Consider the following 17,182-nt stretch of genomic DNA (forward strand, 5'->3'; position numbering starts at 1 on the left):
TAGCTGAAATGCCTTAAAATAAACAGTGATTTAAAATACAATAAAATTATACTTTAATGAAAAATAAAAAATTACTGATCATGGCACTGAAAAAACTAATAATTTAATAAATCAATGATGTGCAAATTTCATTGTGGCTACTTTGTTAAAATACATAGAGAACTTCTTTTGAATAAAATTTTTTGAAAATTTTTATTTCTAATTACCAGATTTATTTCTGAACTTACGATATACTTTTAGGATAACTAAAAGTTATAACTCTCCAGTCTTTTTGACGAGATATGAAAGAATGTAACTCACAGGGAACCAGAAAAATAGTGAGGTTCTCAGTCAATGCTATTATAGCAAATTGCCATCAACAACCCATTGTAAGGAAAAGCATCTAGAAGTCATTTCACAAATGTGTATTCTAAGGGATGTTAACCAATGTAAAATAAAACAGTTCTGTGGTCAAATATGTTTGGAAAAAACTGTATTCACCAAGTTGGGAAATGCTGACCTAAAGTATAGATTCTTAACCTTGGCTGTACAAATCATCTAAGGAACTTAAAAAATATTCCCAGCCTCATCCCAGATCTAATAAATTAGAATCTCTGTGAGGGTAGAATTTGGGAATCTGACTTTTAAAAAAAGTTCCACACAAGATTCTTATATGAGCCAGTATGGAGAAACAACTCATTTAAATTATAGCTTCTTCAGAGAATAAATCACACAGTAACATCTATCCCCCTGTACTGCTCATGTCTTGACTTACTAAAAAAAAAAGGTGATCCCATTTGCAATTTTTCCAGCCCTTAGCTGGTATCATTTCTCATCTTGCACAAAGATATTGTGTAAACTAATACACAACTATGGATCTGAAATGTAAAGTACCTTAACAAAGCGACAAAGTCTTACGGCATCTTCCCATTTTGAACTGCTTACGTATTCATGGAGGATGGCAGGATATGGTGATATGCTGATGTGAAACAGCGAGCCATCAGCTCTTCTTATAGTTACCTGATTTCCAACAAAACTCACAATATGGGGATTTTTACTAAATTCACTGTTGAAAAAAAGCAAAGTGCAATTTATATTCTGAGTAAAACTTTTCATATGTATTAAATTTGGGGAATTGACTCCTGACATACATATGAAGTCTCCAACCTCCAAAATGCACCCCCAGAAAAGTTAACTCCAGGGAGAATGTATATATTCAAATAAACATCTGAATCTAACTTGCTATACACACTTGGAGCAAAATATACAGTTTAACATGGCGAAAATTATTACGTCTTTGAGAACTATGCCTAAAAGCATTTGAAACGTCCTTTTTTCCTAAGTCTTAAGGCAAATCACGCAAATGATTAAATCACTTAGCTTCAGCTTTTAAAAGTATGAACACTGAAAATTAAGCTGATTCCAAGATTATTTTCTCATAATAAAAAAGAGTTGAACTTTAAGTAAAGAGATTAACTTCTCTTCATTAAATTAAATACTTTTAAAGTGATGCCTCTGGTTTTGCTAAGGTTGTGAACTTGAATATTAAAAATGAACTTAAAGTATATTTGAAAGTTAAGCTAAAGTTTGGAGTTGAGAAGCCTTTGTATTCCTATTTTGTCAAGGGTGAGAGATCTCCTTGCTATTTCTTAGAGAATTTAGGAACATAAATGCATTTAATATTCTGAAGAATATAAAATTTTTTTTAAAAACTTTTCAGCAACCTTATATATATTTTTTCTATCTTTAATATTAATGTAATAAACAACTCTAGAGACACATACATTCCTGAAAGTCTTAGGGTCAATGATAATCTGGGACAGAATAAAGGTTGTCATAAGGTGGTGTATCACTGAAAAAATTTAAGAGTGCCTGTATTAAAATCACTAAACCATATTGAAAAAAACTACCTGAGTTACCATTAAACAACATTAACCTTGAAAACTATGTTCATATAAGAAAAATTGTATTAATATAAGGAATAAATAAATATAATAGTATTATACGACACTTTCAACTTGATTCCATCACTTAAATCTGATTAAGCTGAACAGTTTACTTAGTTGACTGAGTAAAGTGCAAGATACCTTGCAGGACTGAAAGGAGAGGCAAAAACACGACACTCTATTAGAGTTTTAGTTACCACAATAAACAATTCTATGCAGTAAAATGTTACCTTGCATCCCTTTCATATAATGTTTTAGGCAAAATGTCTCTGTCCACATAAACCGTATTAGGGTAATACCACACTGTAAATCGAGTATCTTGAAGTCCACAAAGGATGTTGCATCTATCACTCCACGCCAAAGTATGCACCATTGCTCCTTATTTTAAAAACAATGTTAATGTACTCTTAGTTCCACTATAAAAGTATTAAAAACACATATTTAAAATCAGCTGACATAGAAGACCCCACCTAATTTCTGGTAGGTATGAGTCTATTTTCTGATCGGATAATGGTGAAAACACATGCAAAAACTCACATAAGATTTTATGGAAATATTTGAATATTTTACCCAGAACTATTATATTTTTAATTTGCAAGTCTTTCTTTCAATGCGAATTTAGCTGTAGCAGCTAAAGACTTGCTATTAAAATGGAGTTAAGTAGCTAAGAAATGTTATGAGACCAAAGCATTATTCACAGATTCATTCAAGCAAGTAAGCTATTTAGTATAATATATGACAGATCTAAGAAAACTGAAAGTAATCAAAATTTTAAATATATTACAATTACTTTACCAAGTTTGGTAATTTGTTCTTCTTTCCCAAATCGTTTCACTGAAGTGATAAAGAGATCTCTATTTTTATCAATGAAAGCAATTTTTCTATCATTGGTAAGTCCCTTTTGATCCAGAGCAATTTCTAAAACTTCATTCTAAAATTTTAAAAAATGAAAATACTGGATTAGTTTTAGCTCTTGACATCAGATCATTTTAATTATAAGAATATTTGTTTATTAAGGATCAATTAAGTATCACTCCCCAACTTATAATGATGAAATGTCCCTGTTAAATAATTTTAAACTGCTAATATACTAATAATTCAAAAGCCAGAGTATAGTTACTTTTTTTTTATTTACAGGGGAAAGATGCCCCTTAAAACACTATAAAATAATGTATATTTTTGAACTCTGTAAGTTGAGAACCACTTCCATCTGTCTTCCTGTCCTTCCGGTAGTAGACAGGGTGAAAAGGATGAGTCAAATCTGGGTATCACATGAGAGATCTACTTTGATTAATAAGTTCCTCATGCCAAAATTTATTCTAAGTAGATTGCCTGTATTTTAAAGATCTGTAAGAATAGATTTATCTTATGGACTATCTTATGTTTTTAGAGCCTTAAATTTTATAGATTCTTTCACATTAATTTCCTATGAAACCAGGAAACAATCTTGTGAGGTAGGTATTATTATACTTACTCTGCAGATGTGAAGACTGAGATCCATAGCCATTAAGTAATTTTGCTCAGAAAAAGATGGTAACAAGCATATCTAGAATTTACAACCCAGACTTCTGACCACAAATTAGTGCTCTGTCCACAATAACAAAGTATTTTTGGCATATTGCATTAATCTGTTACACTATTATACTAGCTAGTGAAATAAATTTCTTTATAACTTGGAAATGGTTCAGTGTGGATTCATTTCAATTCAATCCAAGAGGGATTTATTTACTGCTTACTATGTCTGAAGACTTGCTAGGATCTGTGAATTCAACAAGAATCGTTATCATACCACCAAGTTATTGTATCTAAGTGTACTATCACAATACCTTTAAAATAAAAAAACAAAACACACATATACCTTTATCCAAGTTGATGGATCAGGATAAGCCATATACCAGTTCATAACACATTTTAAAAAAAATTCTTCTCTACGGTATTACAGAACACCATAATTTGTATTTTAAGGAAAAAAAGAATTTTGTTCCATCTATATCAAGGTATGCAAGAAATATAACCATAGGTATTTTCTTTATTTTATTTTATTTTATTTTATTTTATTTTTTTGTGTGCAGAAGATCAGCCCTGAGCTAACATCCGTGCTAATCCTCCTCTTTTTGCTGTGGAAGACCAGCCCTGAGCTAACATCTATTGCCAATCCTCCCCGCCTTTTTTTTTTCTCCCCAAAGCCCCAGTGGATAGTTGTGTGTCATAGCTGCACATCCTTCTAGTTGCTGTATGTGGGATGCGGCCTCAGCATGGCCGGAGAAGCGGTGCATTGGTGCGCGCCCGGGATACGAACATGGGCCGCCAGTAGCCGAGTGCACACACTTAACCGCTAAGCCACGGGGCCGGCCCTCTAGGTATTTTCAAAATGGAAACTTTTCAGAGAAACTGATCTTTACAATAAAGAACTGCTTATCACCACCATCAAAAGTACCTAGCATATTTTGTTAAACACTGTTAAACAGATAGGATTCTCCTCTCTAAGAAATTCAAAATCAAAGATGGACAATAATAATGCCTATGTACATAGTGGGGCAGAGTTTTCCTCCTTCCCATTCCCTCTTCAGTCAGCAGGGACTCCCCACTTTCCTCTTGTCCAGTTCTACCATGTCCACTTCTGTTCTGCTCCTTCTGGGTCACTCACTGCAACAGGACATGAAAGCAGCTTCAAGTTCATGTGAGCCTTCTTCCTTGCCTTATACTAATATTCATTTAATGAAAGACAAACTTGAGTTCCAGTTTTGGCTCTATTATTCACTTGGGAAGACCTTGGGTTTTAGTATCTTCATATATAAAATAAAATAGATTAAGTGATTTTTTTCTATTATTCTACAGAATGTGAAATTTTAAAATCCTTTTTATTATATACAAGGAAAAGAGATAAAAATGTCCTGTGTAGCTGAGTGAAGTGTGAGATGATGAAGTCACCTCCATTCTTATAATAATGAAATTGTAAATTTCTTACATTTAGGAAAAGTGTTCTGGAAAAAGAATGATCATATTAAAAGAAACGTTTATTAAATGACTCCCATTTCAATCCTACTAACAAAAATAATGACTGCATCTTAAAAAGCTGAGAAATTTATTGCCTTTTATATGTTTAATCCTACTGAAAAAGAAAAATTCTGCTTACATAGCCTTGATTTTTAAATGATTATAATGGAGAGATTGTGGAGAAACAGGCATCTCATGTGTTACTAGTGGGAACATAAATTGATACAATCTCTTTGTAAGAGAACTTGACAACACTTATTAAAATTACAAATGCTCATATCCTTTGACCCTGCAACATTTCAAGAATTTATCCCACAGATACGGTAACACATGTGCAAGAAGATATACATGCAAGGTAAGTCATCTTGGCAATACTGTAACAGCAAAAGACTGGAAACAACTTAAATGTCCATCATTTGGGCACAGGCTGAATAAATTCTGATAGATCCATAAAATGTTGTACTATATGGTGGGGGGGGGAATAAAGGACTGGGAAAGTACTTTATGTACTGATAGGGAAAAAAGTCTCCAGAAATAGAGTGTTGTTGTGTGAGAAAAGCAAGGTACAGAGTTGTATGTTACATTTTTGAAAAGAGGGAGAAAAGAACATGTATGGATTTTGTTCGTATATGCAGTAAAAATCTCTGGAAAGATACAAAGAGATTAATAATGGTGGTTACTTATTTGGTGGAAAGGAACTGTACTGATGAGGAACAGATATAGTAGGGAGACTTTTCACTGTATACATTTCTATGCTTTTTCATTTCTGAACCACATGAATGTATTATTATTCAAATTTAAACTAATCATTACAAAAGAAGATTAATTACAAAAAGAAGAAAATAAAATATAAAGTAATACTTTACTAGCAGCACTGAACAATAAAGTTAAATGCATCTTTAGACCATAATATATCACTTATTAGAAGGATAATTCAATACAATGGGCTCCTTTATTTTAAGGCTAAAAATCAGAAACCAATAAACAATTCACAATTCAGGGTCTTTTTGTGCTTCTATAGAATTTTTTTTTTTCAGTTTAACTACAGTCTTAAAACCTAAAGAAAATGCTGGCTAAGAACAGGTCAGTGGGAAAACTGCAACCTATTTAGAAACATAAATATAAATATAAACACATTTTTATTTATTAATAGGTGCTAAAAGTTTAACCAAGATAGAACATTATATTGAAAAGCATTAAAGAGCCTGGAGAATAGATATATGAATCAGATTCTTTATTCAATTAATTTCCAAATATAGCTTCCTATGACAGAGTTTACTAGTGCTTAGTCTTTAATTATGACATTTTTAGGTAAAATACGCTCTGTAGAATGCACACTTGTTTTAAATTAAAACTAATTTCTATGTTTTCCTCCTTACAATGAAAACATTAATTTTAAAAATGAAGTAAATAAATAGTGGCTATTTATATTACAAATAGCTAATGTCCATTACCTTATGAGAAAGAAGCTTCCCATCACCTAATGGTTTTCCAGTTGATGCCTCAAAGAGAAAGATTACTTGAAAAAAAGTAAAGCATTAGTTAATGTACTATATTAGAATTTTTATTGGTAAATTTCAATGGAATTATCATAATCCTAATGAAAACATACAATTACAATTGTTATTAATGGTATGGCCTCAATATTCCATAGGATCAACAATGGCAAGTCCAAATCTGGATGTAATTTGTAATTTTCATAACTCTGATTTAGACCAATATAACATTACAGACATATTTACAATCATATTTTACAAAGGAAAAATGTGTCGAGTGCCTACTATAATACCAGGCAACGTGTTATGTACTGTTCAGTTCTCTGTGGTCAGTACACTACTGTGGTATAATAAATAATTTGTCTGATCTTTGTCCTGGGTTCCTGGCAGGGAACTTCAACACCAGTGGAATTTCCTGAGTGACAGGAGTGTCTTTGTTATGGTAATGGAGAGAATCTGGGTGGGCCCCTAGATAGCTTCAGGATCTGGGCTGGTCACCAGATCACCAGAAAGACCAAGCATGTGATTAGAGAGTTTGGACTTTCAGTTCCCTGACCTCTGAGGATGGGAGGGGGCTGGAAATTGAGTTCATCATGTGGTCAATGGTTTAATTAATCATGCCTATGTAATAAAACCCCACAAAAACTTGACACCAAAGCTGGGTGGTGCTTCCTCACTGGTGAACACATTGATGTGCTGGGAGGGTGATATGCCCTGATTTCATGAGGAGAGTGCACAGAAGTTCTGTATTGCTTCCCAGGCCTCACCCTATGTGTATTCTTTATAATAAAACCATAATCATAAGTATAGCGCCTTCCTGAGATCTGTGAATCATTCTAGCAAATTACCCAACTTGAGGGGTCCATGGGAATCCCTGAATTTGTAGCCAGTCAATCAATCCCCAGGTGGCCTGGGGACTCCCTGAGACTTGTGGCTAGTGTCTGAAGTGAGGGACGTCTTGTGGAAGACTTTGCCCTTAAGCTTTGGGGTCTGTGCTAACTTCAGGTTGTTAGTGTTAGAAATTAACTGCAGTGCACTCAGTTGGAGTAAAAATGGAATAGTTGGTGTCAGGAAACTTGGGATTCAATAGACCAACCCTAATCCCCTGAAACATGTGGTTTGGGAAGAGAAAGGATGAAAGGGCAAGGGATGAGGAACCTTTGAGTCTTGAGATGCCACAGGGTCATCCATGGTACGAAACAGCAGCTAAGTTGTAATTGTAACCACAGGCCCTCTAAGACCAGTTCAACTGACCCCATCTTATCAACAGAGTAATTGAGAGTGGTTTTTCAGGAACTGAGAATCGACCCACTGCCCAGTTCAGGCCGGTTGAGACCAACAACCTATCAACTGGGCCTGTGTGAATGCCTGATAAGTGACCCTTTTGATGTCAGGGGGCCGAAAATTCCACCCTTAGATCATACTAACACCACCATTTTGTGAACATACGTCCTATGAAGAGCCATGGAGCTTGACTACACACGTGCAGATCATCAATTACCTCACTTCTCCTCACCTCCAATCATCTATCTCTACATTTCAAACAGCCTTGCCCTTTTATCCCGTAAATTTTGCTGCAAGCCCTGGATGGGGGAGACAGATTTGAAAGCTTTTGCCTTCTGTCACCTTGCAGGTCAACCTTGCAATAAAGCCTTTTCTCTTCTCAAAAGCTGCTGCCGTAATGACTGGCTTTTTTTTTATGTGCAGCAGGCACAGAACCTCCTCTTTGTACAGTAACATAATCAGCTGATGGAGGTAAAAGTTACCTATGGAATTTTGAGATGATGGCTCTATCTCCCAGGAAGGTGGCTCACTAGCTGCATAAGAAAATGCAAAATAATAAGGAAAAAGAGAAATATGCAATCCTTTGGTTATTATTATCTGTAATATCTAAAATGAAAGTAAGAGATGGGACAAATATAGATTCTGGCCAGTCTGAATTACAGCCTCTAGTCTCAGGGCCCCTGCTGAAGGAATGTGTTAGAGAAGATCCTGATTCTGGTTGGCCTGAGGTACAGCCACTATCCTCAGAGCCATTTCTAAAGGAAAAAGTTACACTGAAACAAATCATGAAAAAGGCTAACATAATTCCCAAGAGAATGGGGATAGACAAAGGGGACCATCAAGGCACTCATCCCAGTAGGGTGGAAATCTTTAAGTGGTTACTAAGAAATGGGATGAATAAAGCAAACATGGATGAGGTAAAAGCACAGAGCTTGGGTGGACTGATGGAAGTCCCTGCTGGTTCCCCAATATTGGAGGGCTCTAAACAAATCTGCTTTACTCATCATAGTTTGGAGGAATTTAGAAAGCTGCAAGGCAAAATAGCAAAGAGAAACCTCACCTCCAACTGCCTGGGGCTACGGTGCCCCAATTTAATCAAGATACAGATTGAGAAAAGGACCAGGATTCCCCGGCTCAACACCCTGCTGGGGACCCAAGGTCTCATGCACAGGAGTGGGCAAAAAGCCAGGGGGTGGAGAAGTTTCTAGGACTCAGTGACATGGGAGTCTCATGCACTACGGTACCAAAACCCATTGGTGAAACCCTAACGGAGGCTACAATTAATTTGAGGGAATACAGAAATGCAAGGGTTAATGAAAGTTGGAGTATTGAAACAAGCTTTATGTGAAAAGACTGTCTCCACCTGAATGTTTTATGGGACAGGATATTATGTCTGACTGGGGAACACTTCCCCTAACTAGTATTGTAAAACTAAAACCTGTTGGCAAAGTCCTAATGGCAGCCAATTAGATTGAGAGGATAAAGAAATGCACGAGTTGATGGGATGGGCCAGCCCCGTGGCTTAGCGGTTAAGTGCGCACGCTCCGCTGCTGGCAGCCCAGGTTTGGATCCCGGGCACGCACCGACTCACCGCTTCTCCAGCCATGCTGAGGCCACGTCCCACATACAGCAACTAGAACGATGTACAGCTATGACATACAACTACCTACTGGGGCTTTGGGGGAAAAAAAATAAAAAATAAAATAAAAGAGTTGATGGGATTAAGGTGAAAGTTTGAAAGAAAATTGGTATGTTTAACAAGCTTTATGTGAAGTGGTTGTGTCTCTTTTACTTGAATGTATTATGACGATGGATATTGTGTCTAGCTCGGGAACGTTTCTCTTATCAAGTACTGTAAAACAGAAAGCGTGAAAAATCTGTCCTTCAAACAATATTAATTGGACATGCAAAATAGGAACCAATGAGATTTCACAAACACACATAGGCCTTTAATATCAGACAGTATAGAATAAAGGCTGGAGTGCTGATACGGACAAATTCTCTGTAGAATAGTCTTGTGTGGAGTGTGGACTGCGGCTTACAGCAAAAGCCTGTGAGCACTTCCCAGTGACAACTACTGGAACTTTGGACAAGAGAATTTCCATTTGAGGGGCAATTACTAGCTTGCTACCAGCATTAATTGAAACTGCCCCTGTGACTGAAGGACATAAAATAATCTTGATGCCTGAATACCCATTACGTCTTGGGTGACGTCAGAGAAATGCTCTAATGAGGAAGGCAGTGCCCAGAAGAGTTCCCTAATAAAATGGAAACGGCTTGTGCTGGAACACTCTACCAGAGGAATGCACGGAGCTACACAGTGCGTTCAGGAGCAGGGAGACTCTTCTCCCTTACGACTGTCTTGGGAACCATGTGAGGAGCTGTAGGATTCTATCGTCACTTGGACGGTGCCCTGTACACAGCTCTCCATGACCAACAAGTAGCTGCTTGGTTTACGGATGGCAGTTTCAACACGAACAGACAACATTCTGTTTGGAAGGCCACCACTCTGATCGAAAAAGGTGAAAACAAATCAGCTGGGGGAACTGCCCTGTACGCCGTTTACCCTATGTTTGTAATTTTACCTTCTCAGAGGCAGTGGCCAACGGCCTGGCCATAAGGTCAGGCAGAAGGGCAATGGAAGAGCGGCCTATTAAAGGGAAGCCCTTACGGGGCACGGCCCTATCGACATCACTATGGGAATTTGAGGGGTGCATTAAAGTAAGCCACGTCAATGCCCATCAGAAGAACCCCCTTCTAGTATCAAAGGGTGATTAGAATTGACAAGCAGATACCCTAATGTGCTCACTTGAGGTAGCCACCTGGGTCCAGGAACTGAGTGGACATTGGGGGCTACAGCAACGCAGAGATGGGCTGAATCTAGACATACTCCTCTTGTGTCCTCTGAGGCACAAAACGCCAACAAGAACTGTTCTGTCTGCCAACAAGAGAGACAGAGACTGCAGATGGTTATGGGAAGAGTCCCTGGGGGTAGTGCTTGCACATGACTGACAGGACAGACTGATGCCGGTAGCCGTGGGGGGCTACGAGTGGGTCCTGACAGGAATACGCACTGACTCTGGACTGGGTTTTGCTTACCCAGCATAGATGCAAATGCTCAGAGTACTATAAAAGAACTGGAACAGAAGATATTACGCCCATTTGGACCTCTGAGTCACATCTCTTCAGGCCAAGGAACAAACGTTACAGACCATCATGTCCAAGGATGGCAGAGAGATATCTTCCTCAGTGTAATAGTTTGGTAAAGAGTTGGAATGGGCAATTACAGAGTGGTTGTCTAAAATGAGGGGAGAGGGAATACAGGCATGAAGAACTGGCCTACAAGTTCATGAGAGTGTCCTCGCACTCCACACAAAGGGAGTGTCCCCACTAGAGAGATTCCTCTGAATGTCTGGTGGAAATGGGGAAGAGAGGATGTGGGGAGGATGCTAGCGTGACTGTGCAATTCTTCTCATGGAGGGGGGATGCTGGTATGACAACTATGCTTTTTCCTTTCTTTTCCATGTCACCTCAATTTTCTTTTTCTTACAATACAGTGGTCTCAGGACCAAAGCTGCAACTACAAATGCCAGAAGCAGAGATGATTCTTAGGCAAGAAACTGTAACTATACCTTTAAAACTTTATGTCCGGATCTTGCGTGGATCACCAATGATCCTACGTTGTGAAACCAAAGAGTATTTTTAGTCTGGATCTCGCAGCAGCATCGGATGCTCCTGAGCATCCTTTTCCCTGAAACTCTTATGTGGGCTACATCTACATTTGCTCCTATGGGACCATGCCTCACTCTCTTTTGCTAATTCCTCCTTATCTGCTGACTCTTGTTCCTAAGATTTTGTTTTAGGTCACCTTTTCACACTAAATACTTTCCCCAATTTCATCTATTTTCATGACATCAATCTTATCTAAATAATGATAATTCAAAGTTCTGTATTTCCAAACCCACATTTCTCTGATGTTCTGAAGTCAGTCAAGTTGTAAAAATTACAGGAGATATATTGAAGAAACTGGGAACAAATGCTGCCTCTGCCCCTTCTCTGTTTCACCAGAGGCTTCTCCCAGTCTCAAACATGACAGTGGGATTGGTAGCTGTTCTTTGCTCTTTTAAAAAGATTGTTGGGGACAGTGATGTGAGTGTCATGGCGGAGAGAGCTGTCCCGTAAACTCTTCTCCTGATAGGATACAACAAAAGGAACAGTCACAGGCCAACAACAGACTCCTAGACAGCAAAAAGCAAGATCGGAAAGATACACACTGCCGCATATCTGAGAGAGGAACATGCTGGGCCCCCGGAGGAAGTGAGGAGAGGTAAGGAGAACTCCTCTCCCTCCCCATCAGATCAGTGATCCCAGCCTGTGTGGCTCCCAGAGAGGGGGGAGGGGCGGCCCTCTGCGGGGAACCCGTAGCTCTTCGAGCTCTCTCAGCCAGTGGGAAACTCCCACACAGAGGACTCAGAACTGCTAGGGGGTACCATCAACATCTGAGTACCCCAGGAGAGCGCATAACGAAGGACGAGCCAGAAGCCCCCATGCCAGGGACCCAGAGGGCAAAAGAGAGAGCGCCACCCCCAACAGGCCGGACACTGCAGCTCAGCCGACGAGACCAGACCAAGTGGCCGGCGGGTCGCAGCGAACAGCTGGGACAGAGCACAGGGGGCTCAGATTACACAGCCCTTAACCCCCACACGGTGGCGGTGGATGGAAATTACAACCAGGTATTTCCAGGATGAGGAAAAATAAAGCCAATACAGGAACCACAATGCAAAGGTACATGAAATCACCAGACCAGAAGGAAAATGACAAGCACCCAGAAACCAACCCTGAAGACACAGAAATCCATAACCTAAACAACAGAGATTTCAAAATAGCTATCATAAAAACACTCAACGAAATACGAGACAACACAGACAAACAATTCAATGAGATTAGGAGTTTCTTCACAAAAGATATTGAAATCATAAAGAAAAACCAATCAGTACTGATGGAGATGAAGAACACAATGGAGGAGATAAAGGAGAATCTGGAATCTTTAAAGAACAGAGCTGACAATATGGAGGAAAGAATTAGCATTACAGAGGATAGGAATACAGATATGCTCCAGATGGAAGAGGAGAGAGAACTAAGACTAAAAAGAAATGAAGAAAGTCTCTGAGAAATATCTGACTCTATTAGGAAATGTAACATAAGAATTATAGGTATTCCTGAGGGAGAAGAGAGGGAAAGAGGAACAGAGAGCCTGTTCAAGGAAATAAATCTGGGGAAGCAGCAGGAAATACCAGTAAGTGAAGCCAATAGGTCACCTAAATACGTCAACAGGCAAAGGCCCACTCCACGACATGTAGTGGTAAGGCTGCCCAAAGTCAATGACAAAGAAACAATATTAAGGGCAGCTAGACAAAAACAAAAAATAACATACAAAGGAACTCCTATCAGGCTCTCCACGGATTTATCAACAGAAACTTTACAGGCTAGGAGAGACTGGAAAGATATATTCAAAATACTGAAAGACAAAAACTTTCAGCCAAGAATCTTCTATCCAGCAAAAATATCCTTCAAATATTATGGAGAAATAGTAACTTTCCCAGATAAACAAAAGCTAAGGGAGTTCATGGCCACGAGACCCCCACTACAAGAAATACTCAAGAAGGCCCTCAGGCCTGAAAAAAAGAAGAGAAAGGGAATACAAAGCTTGGAGCAAGGAGAAAGATAGGTAGACAAAATCAGAAAAATAGTAGATCTTTACCGGAATAGGTTAGCAACCACTTAAATACCAAAATCAAAGATCAAAGGAAGGAATTCACCAAAAATAAATATAACCTCATCACTGTAAACACACACCCACAACACAAGATAGAATAGGTATAAAAAGAATGACTTAGAAGGGGAAGAGGAAAGTGATTGAATTGACTTAGTGTAAGGAAATAAGAGGCCATCAGATAATGGACTATCTCATACATAAGATTTTTTATACAAACCTCAAGGTAACCACTAAACAAATAATCAAAACAAAATCACATACGATAAACAAAGAGAAAACTAGAAGAGTCATAAGATAGAACAACCAAACTGAATTGGCAGTCTGAAACAGATGGGACAAGAAACAAAGGAAATGCAAAAGAACTGGAAAATAAGTGACAAAACAGCAACATTAAGCCCTCATATATCAATAATTACCCTAAATGTAAATGGATTGAACTCTCCAATCAAAAGATACAGAGTGGCAGGATGGATTAAAAAGCAAGACCCAACAATATGCTGCCTCCAGGAAACACATCTCAGCTCTAAAGACAAGCACAGGCTCAGAGTGAAAGGATGGAAGACAATACTCCAAGCTAATGGCAAACAAAAGAAAGCAGGTGTTGCCACACTCATATCAGACAAAGTAGACTTCAAGATAAAACAGGTAATGAGAGACAAAGAAGGGAAATGTATAATGATAAAAGGGACACTCCACCAAGAAGACTTATCACTTATAAATATATATGCACCTAACACAGGAGCACCAAAGTACATAAAGCAACTATTAACAAACCTAAAAGGAGATATTAACAACAACACAATAATAGTAGGGGATCTTAATACCCCACTTACATCAAAGGATAGATCATCCAAACAAAAAGTCAATAAAGGAATAGTAGACTTAAATGAAAAACTGGACGAGATGGACCTAGTAGACATATACAGAGCACTGCATCCAAAAACATCTGACTACACATTCTTCTCAAGCACGCATGGAACATTCTCAAGGACAGACCATATGTTGGGAAACAAAGCAAGCCTCAATAAATTTAAGAAGATTGAAATCATAACAAGCATCTTTTCAGACCATAATGCTACGAAACTGGAAATCAACCACAAAAAAAACTGGGAAAGTGACAAAAATGTGGAGATTAAACAACATGCTACTGAACAACCAATGGATCATTGATGAAATTAAAGGACATTTCACTTCATTTGGTAATGAAAATATGCCATACCAAATCATATGGGATGCAGCAAAAGCGGTCCTGAGAGGGAAACTCATAGCGATACAAGCCCACCTTAACAAACAAGAAAAAGCCCAAATAAGCAACCTTAAATTACACCTAACAGAATTAGAAAAAGAACAAACAAAGCCCAAAGTCAGCAGAGGAGAGAAATAATAAAAATCAGAGCAGAAATAAATGAAATTGAGACCAAAATAACAGTAGAAAGGATTAATGAAACAAAGAGGTGGTTCTTTGAGAAGATAAACAAAATTGACAAACCCTTAGCCAGACTTACTAAGAAAAAAAGAGAAAAGACTCAAGTAAATAAAATTAGAAATGAAAGAGGTGAAATTACAATGGATACCACGGAAATACAAAGGATTATAAGAGAATACTATGAGAAATTATACGCCAATGAATTGGACAATCTAGAAGAAATGGATAAATTCTTAGACTCATACAACCTCCCAAAACTGAACCAAGAAGAAATGGAGAATCTGAATAGACCAATCACAAGTAAAGAGATTGAAACAGTAATCAAAAACTTCCCCAAAAATAAAAGTCCAGGACCAGATGGCTTCTCCAGTGAATTTTACCAAACATTCAAAGGAGAGTTAATATCCATCTTTCTCAAACTATTCCAAAAAACAGAGGAAGATGGAACACTTCCTAAATCATTCCACGAGGCCAACATCACCCTGATACCAAAGCCGGACAAAGACAATACAAAGAAGGAAAATTACAGGCCAATATCGCTGATGAACATAGATGCAAAAATCCTCAACAAAATATTGGCAAATCGAATACAGCAATACACTAAAAAGATCATACACCATGATAAAGTGGGATTTATACCAGGGACGCAGGGATGGTTCAACATCCACAAATCAATCAACGTGATACACCACATCAACAAAACAAAGAATAAGAACCACATGGTCATCTCAATAGATGCTGAGAAGGCATTTGACAAGATACAACATCCATTTATGACAAAAACTCTCAACAAAATGGGTATAGAAGGAAAGTACCTCAACATAATAAAGGCTATTTATGACAAACCCACAGCCAACATCATATTCAATGGGGAAAGACTGAAAGCCATTCCTCTGAGAACAGGAACGAGGCAGGGCTGCCCACTCTCACGACTCCTATTCAACATAGTACTGGAGGTTTTGGCCAGAGCAATTAGGCAAGAAAAAGGAATAAAAGGAATCCAAATAGGCAACGAAGAAGTGAAACTCGCACTATTTGCAGATGACATGATTTTATATATAGAAAACCCTAAAGAATCCATTCGAAAACTATTAGAAATAATCAACAACTACAGCAAAGTCATAGGGTACAAAATCAATCTACAAAAATCAGTTGCATTTCTATATGCTAATAATGAACTAATAGAAAGAGAGCTCAAAAAGATAATACCATTTACAATTGCATCAAAAAGAATAAAATATCTAGGAATAAATCTTACCAAGGAGGTGAAACACCTATACAATGAAAACTACAAGACACTATTGCAAGAAATCAATGATGACATAAAGAAAAGGAAAGACATCCCATGCACATGGATTGGAAGAATAAACATAGTTAAAATGTCTATACTACCTAAAGCAATCTACAGATTCAATGCAATCCCAATCAGAATCCCAATGACATTCTTCACGGAAATAGAAGAAAGAATACTAAAATTCATATGGGGCAACAAAAGACCCCGAATAGCTAAAGAAATCCTAAGAAAAAAGAACAAAGCTGGAGGCATCACAATCCCTGACTTCAAAACATACTACAAAGCAATAGTAATCAAAACAGCATGGTACTGGTACAAAAACAGACACACAGATCAATGGAACAGAATTGAAAGCCCAGAAATAAAACCACACATATACAGGCAGCTAATTTTCCACAAAGGAGCTAAGAACATACAATGGAGAAAGGAAAGTCTCTTCAATAAATGGTGTTGGGAAAACTGGACAGCCACATGCAAAAGAATGAAAGTGGACCATGTGCTATCGCCATTCACAAAAATTAACTCAAAATGGATCAAAGACCTGAAGGTGAGACCTGAAACTATAAAATTCATAGACGAAAATATAGGCAACACACTATTTGACATTGGTCATAAAGGAATCTTTTCGGATGACATGCCTACCCAGACTAGAGAAACTAAAGAAAAAATAAGCAAGTAGAACTTTATCGGATTAAAGAGCTTCTACAAGACAAACAAAACCAGAATCAAGATGAACAGACAACGCACCAGCTGGGAGAAAATATTTGCAAAACATATATCTGACAAGGGGTTAATCTCCATAATATATAAAGAACTCACACAACTGAACAACAAAAAAACAAACAACCCGATCAAAAAATGGGCAGAGGAAATGAGTAGACACTTCTCCAAAGAAGATATACAGATGGTCAATAGGCACATGAAAAGATGTTCAACATCACTAATCATCAGGGAAATGCAAATCAAAACAACACTAAGATATCA

The 17,182-nt window shown here is 37.8% G+C and overlaps 1 protein-coding gene across 4 annotated transcripts in view; it reads right to left on the reverse strand.

Annotated features, from left to right (window-relative positions):
• IFT80 (intraflagellar transport 80) overlaps nt 1-17,182 on the reverse strand; it is a 144,121-nt gene that overhangs the window by 30,858 nt on the left and 96,081 nt on the right. For all 4 annotated transcript variants that reach the window (XM_058556463.1, XM_058556466.1, XM_058556467.1 and 1 more), the window contains exons 11-14: nt 6,377-6,441; nt 2,721-2,856; nt 2,156-2,303; nt 874-1,045 (exon numbers count right to left, since the gene is read on the reverse strand). In XM_058556463.1, the coding sequence (XP_058412446.1) occupies nt 874-1,045; nt 2,156-2,303; nt 2,721-2,856; nt 6,377-6,441 (521 nt within the window). The remainder of the gene's footprint in view (nt 1-873; nt 1,046-2,155; nt 2,304-2,720; nt 2,857-6,376; nt 6,442-17,182) is intronic.

The sequence above is a fragment of the Diceros bicornis genome, chromosome 15 (assembly GCF_020826845.1).
Source record: "Diceros bicornis minor isolate mBicDic1 chromosome 15, mDicBic1.mat.cur, whole genome shotgun sequence".
Classification (NCBI taxonomy): domain Eukaryota; kingdom Metazoa; phylum Chordata; class Mammalia; order Perissodactyla; family Rhinocerotidae; genus Diceros; species Diceros bicornis.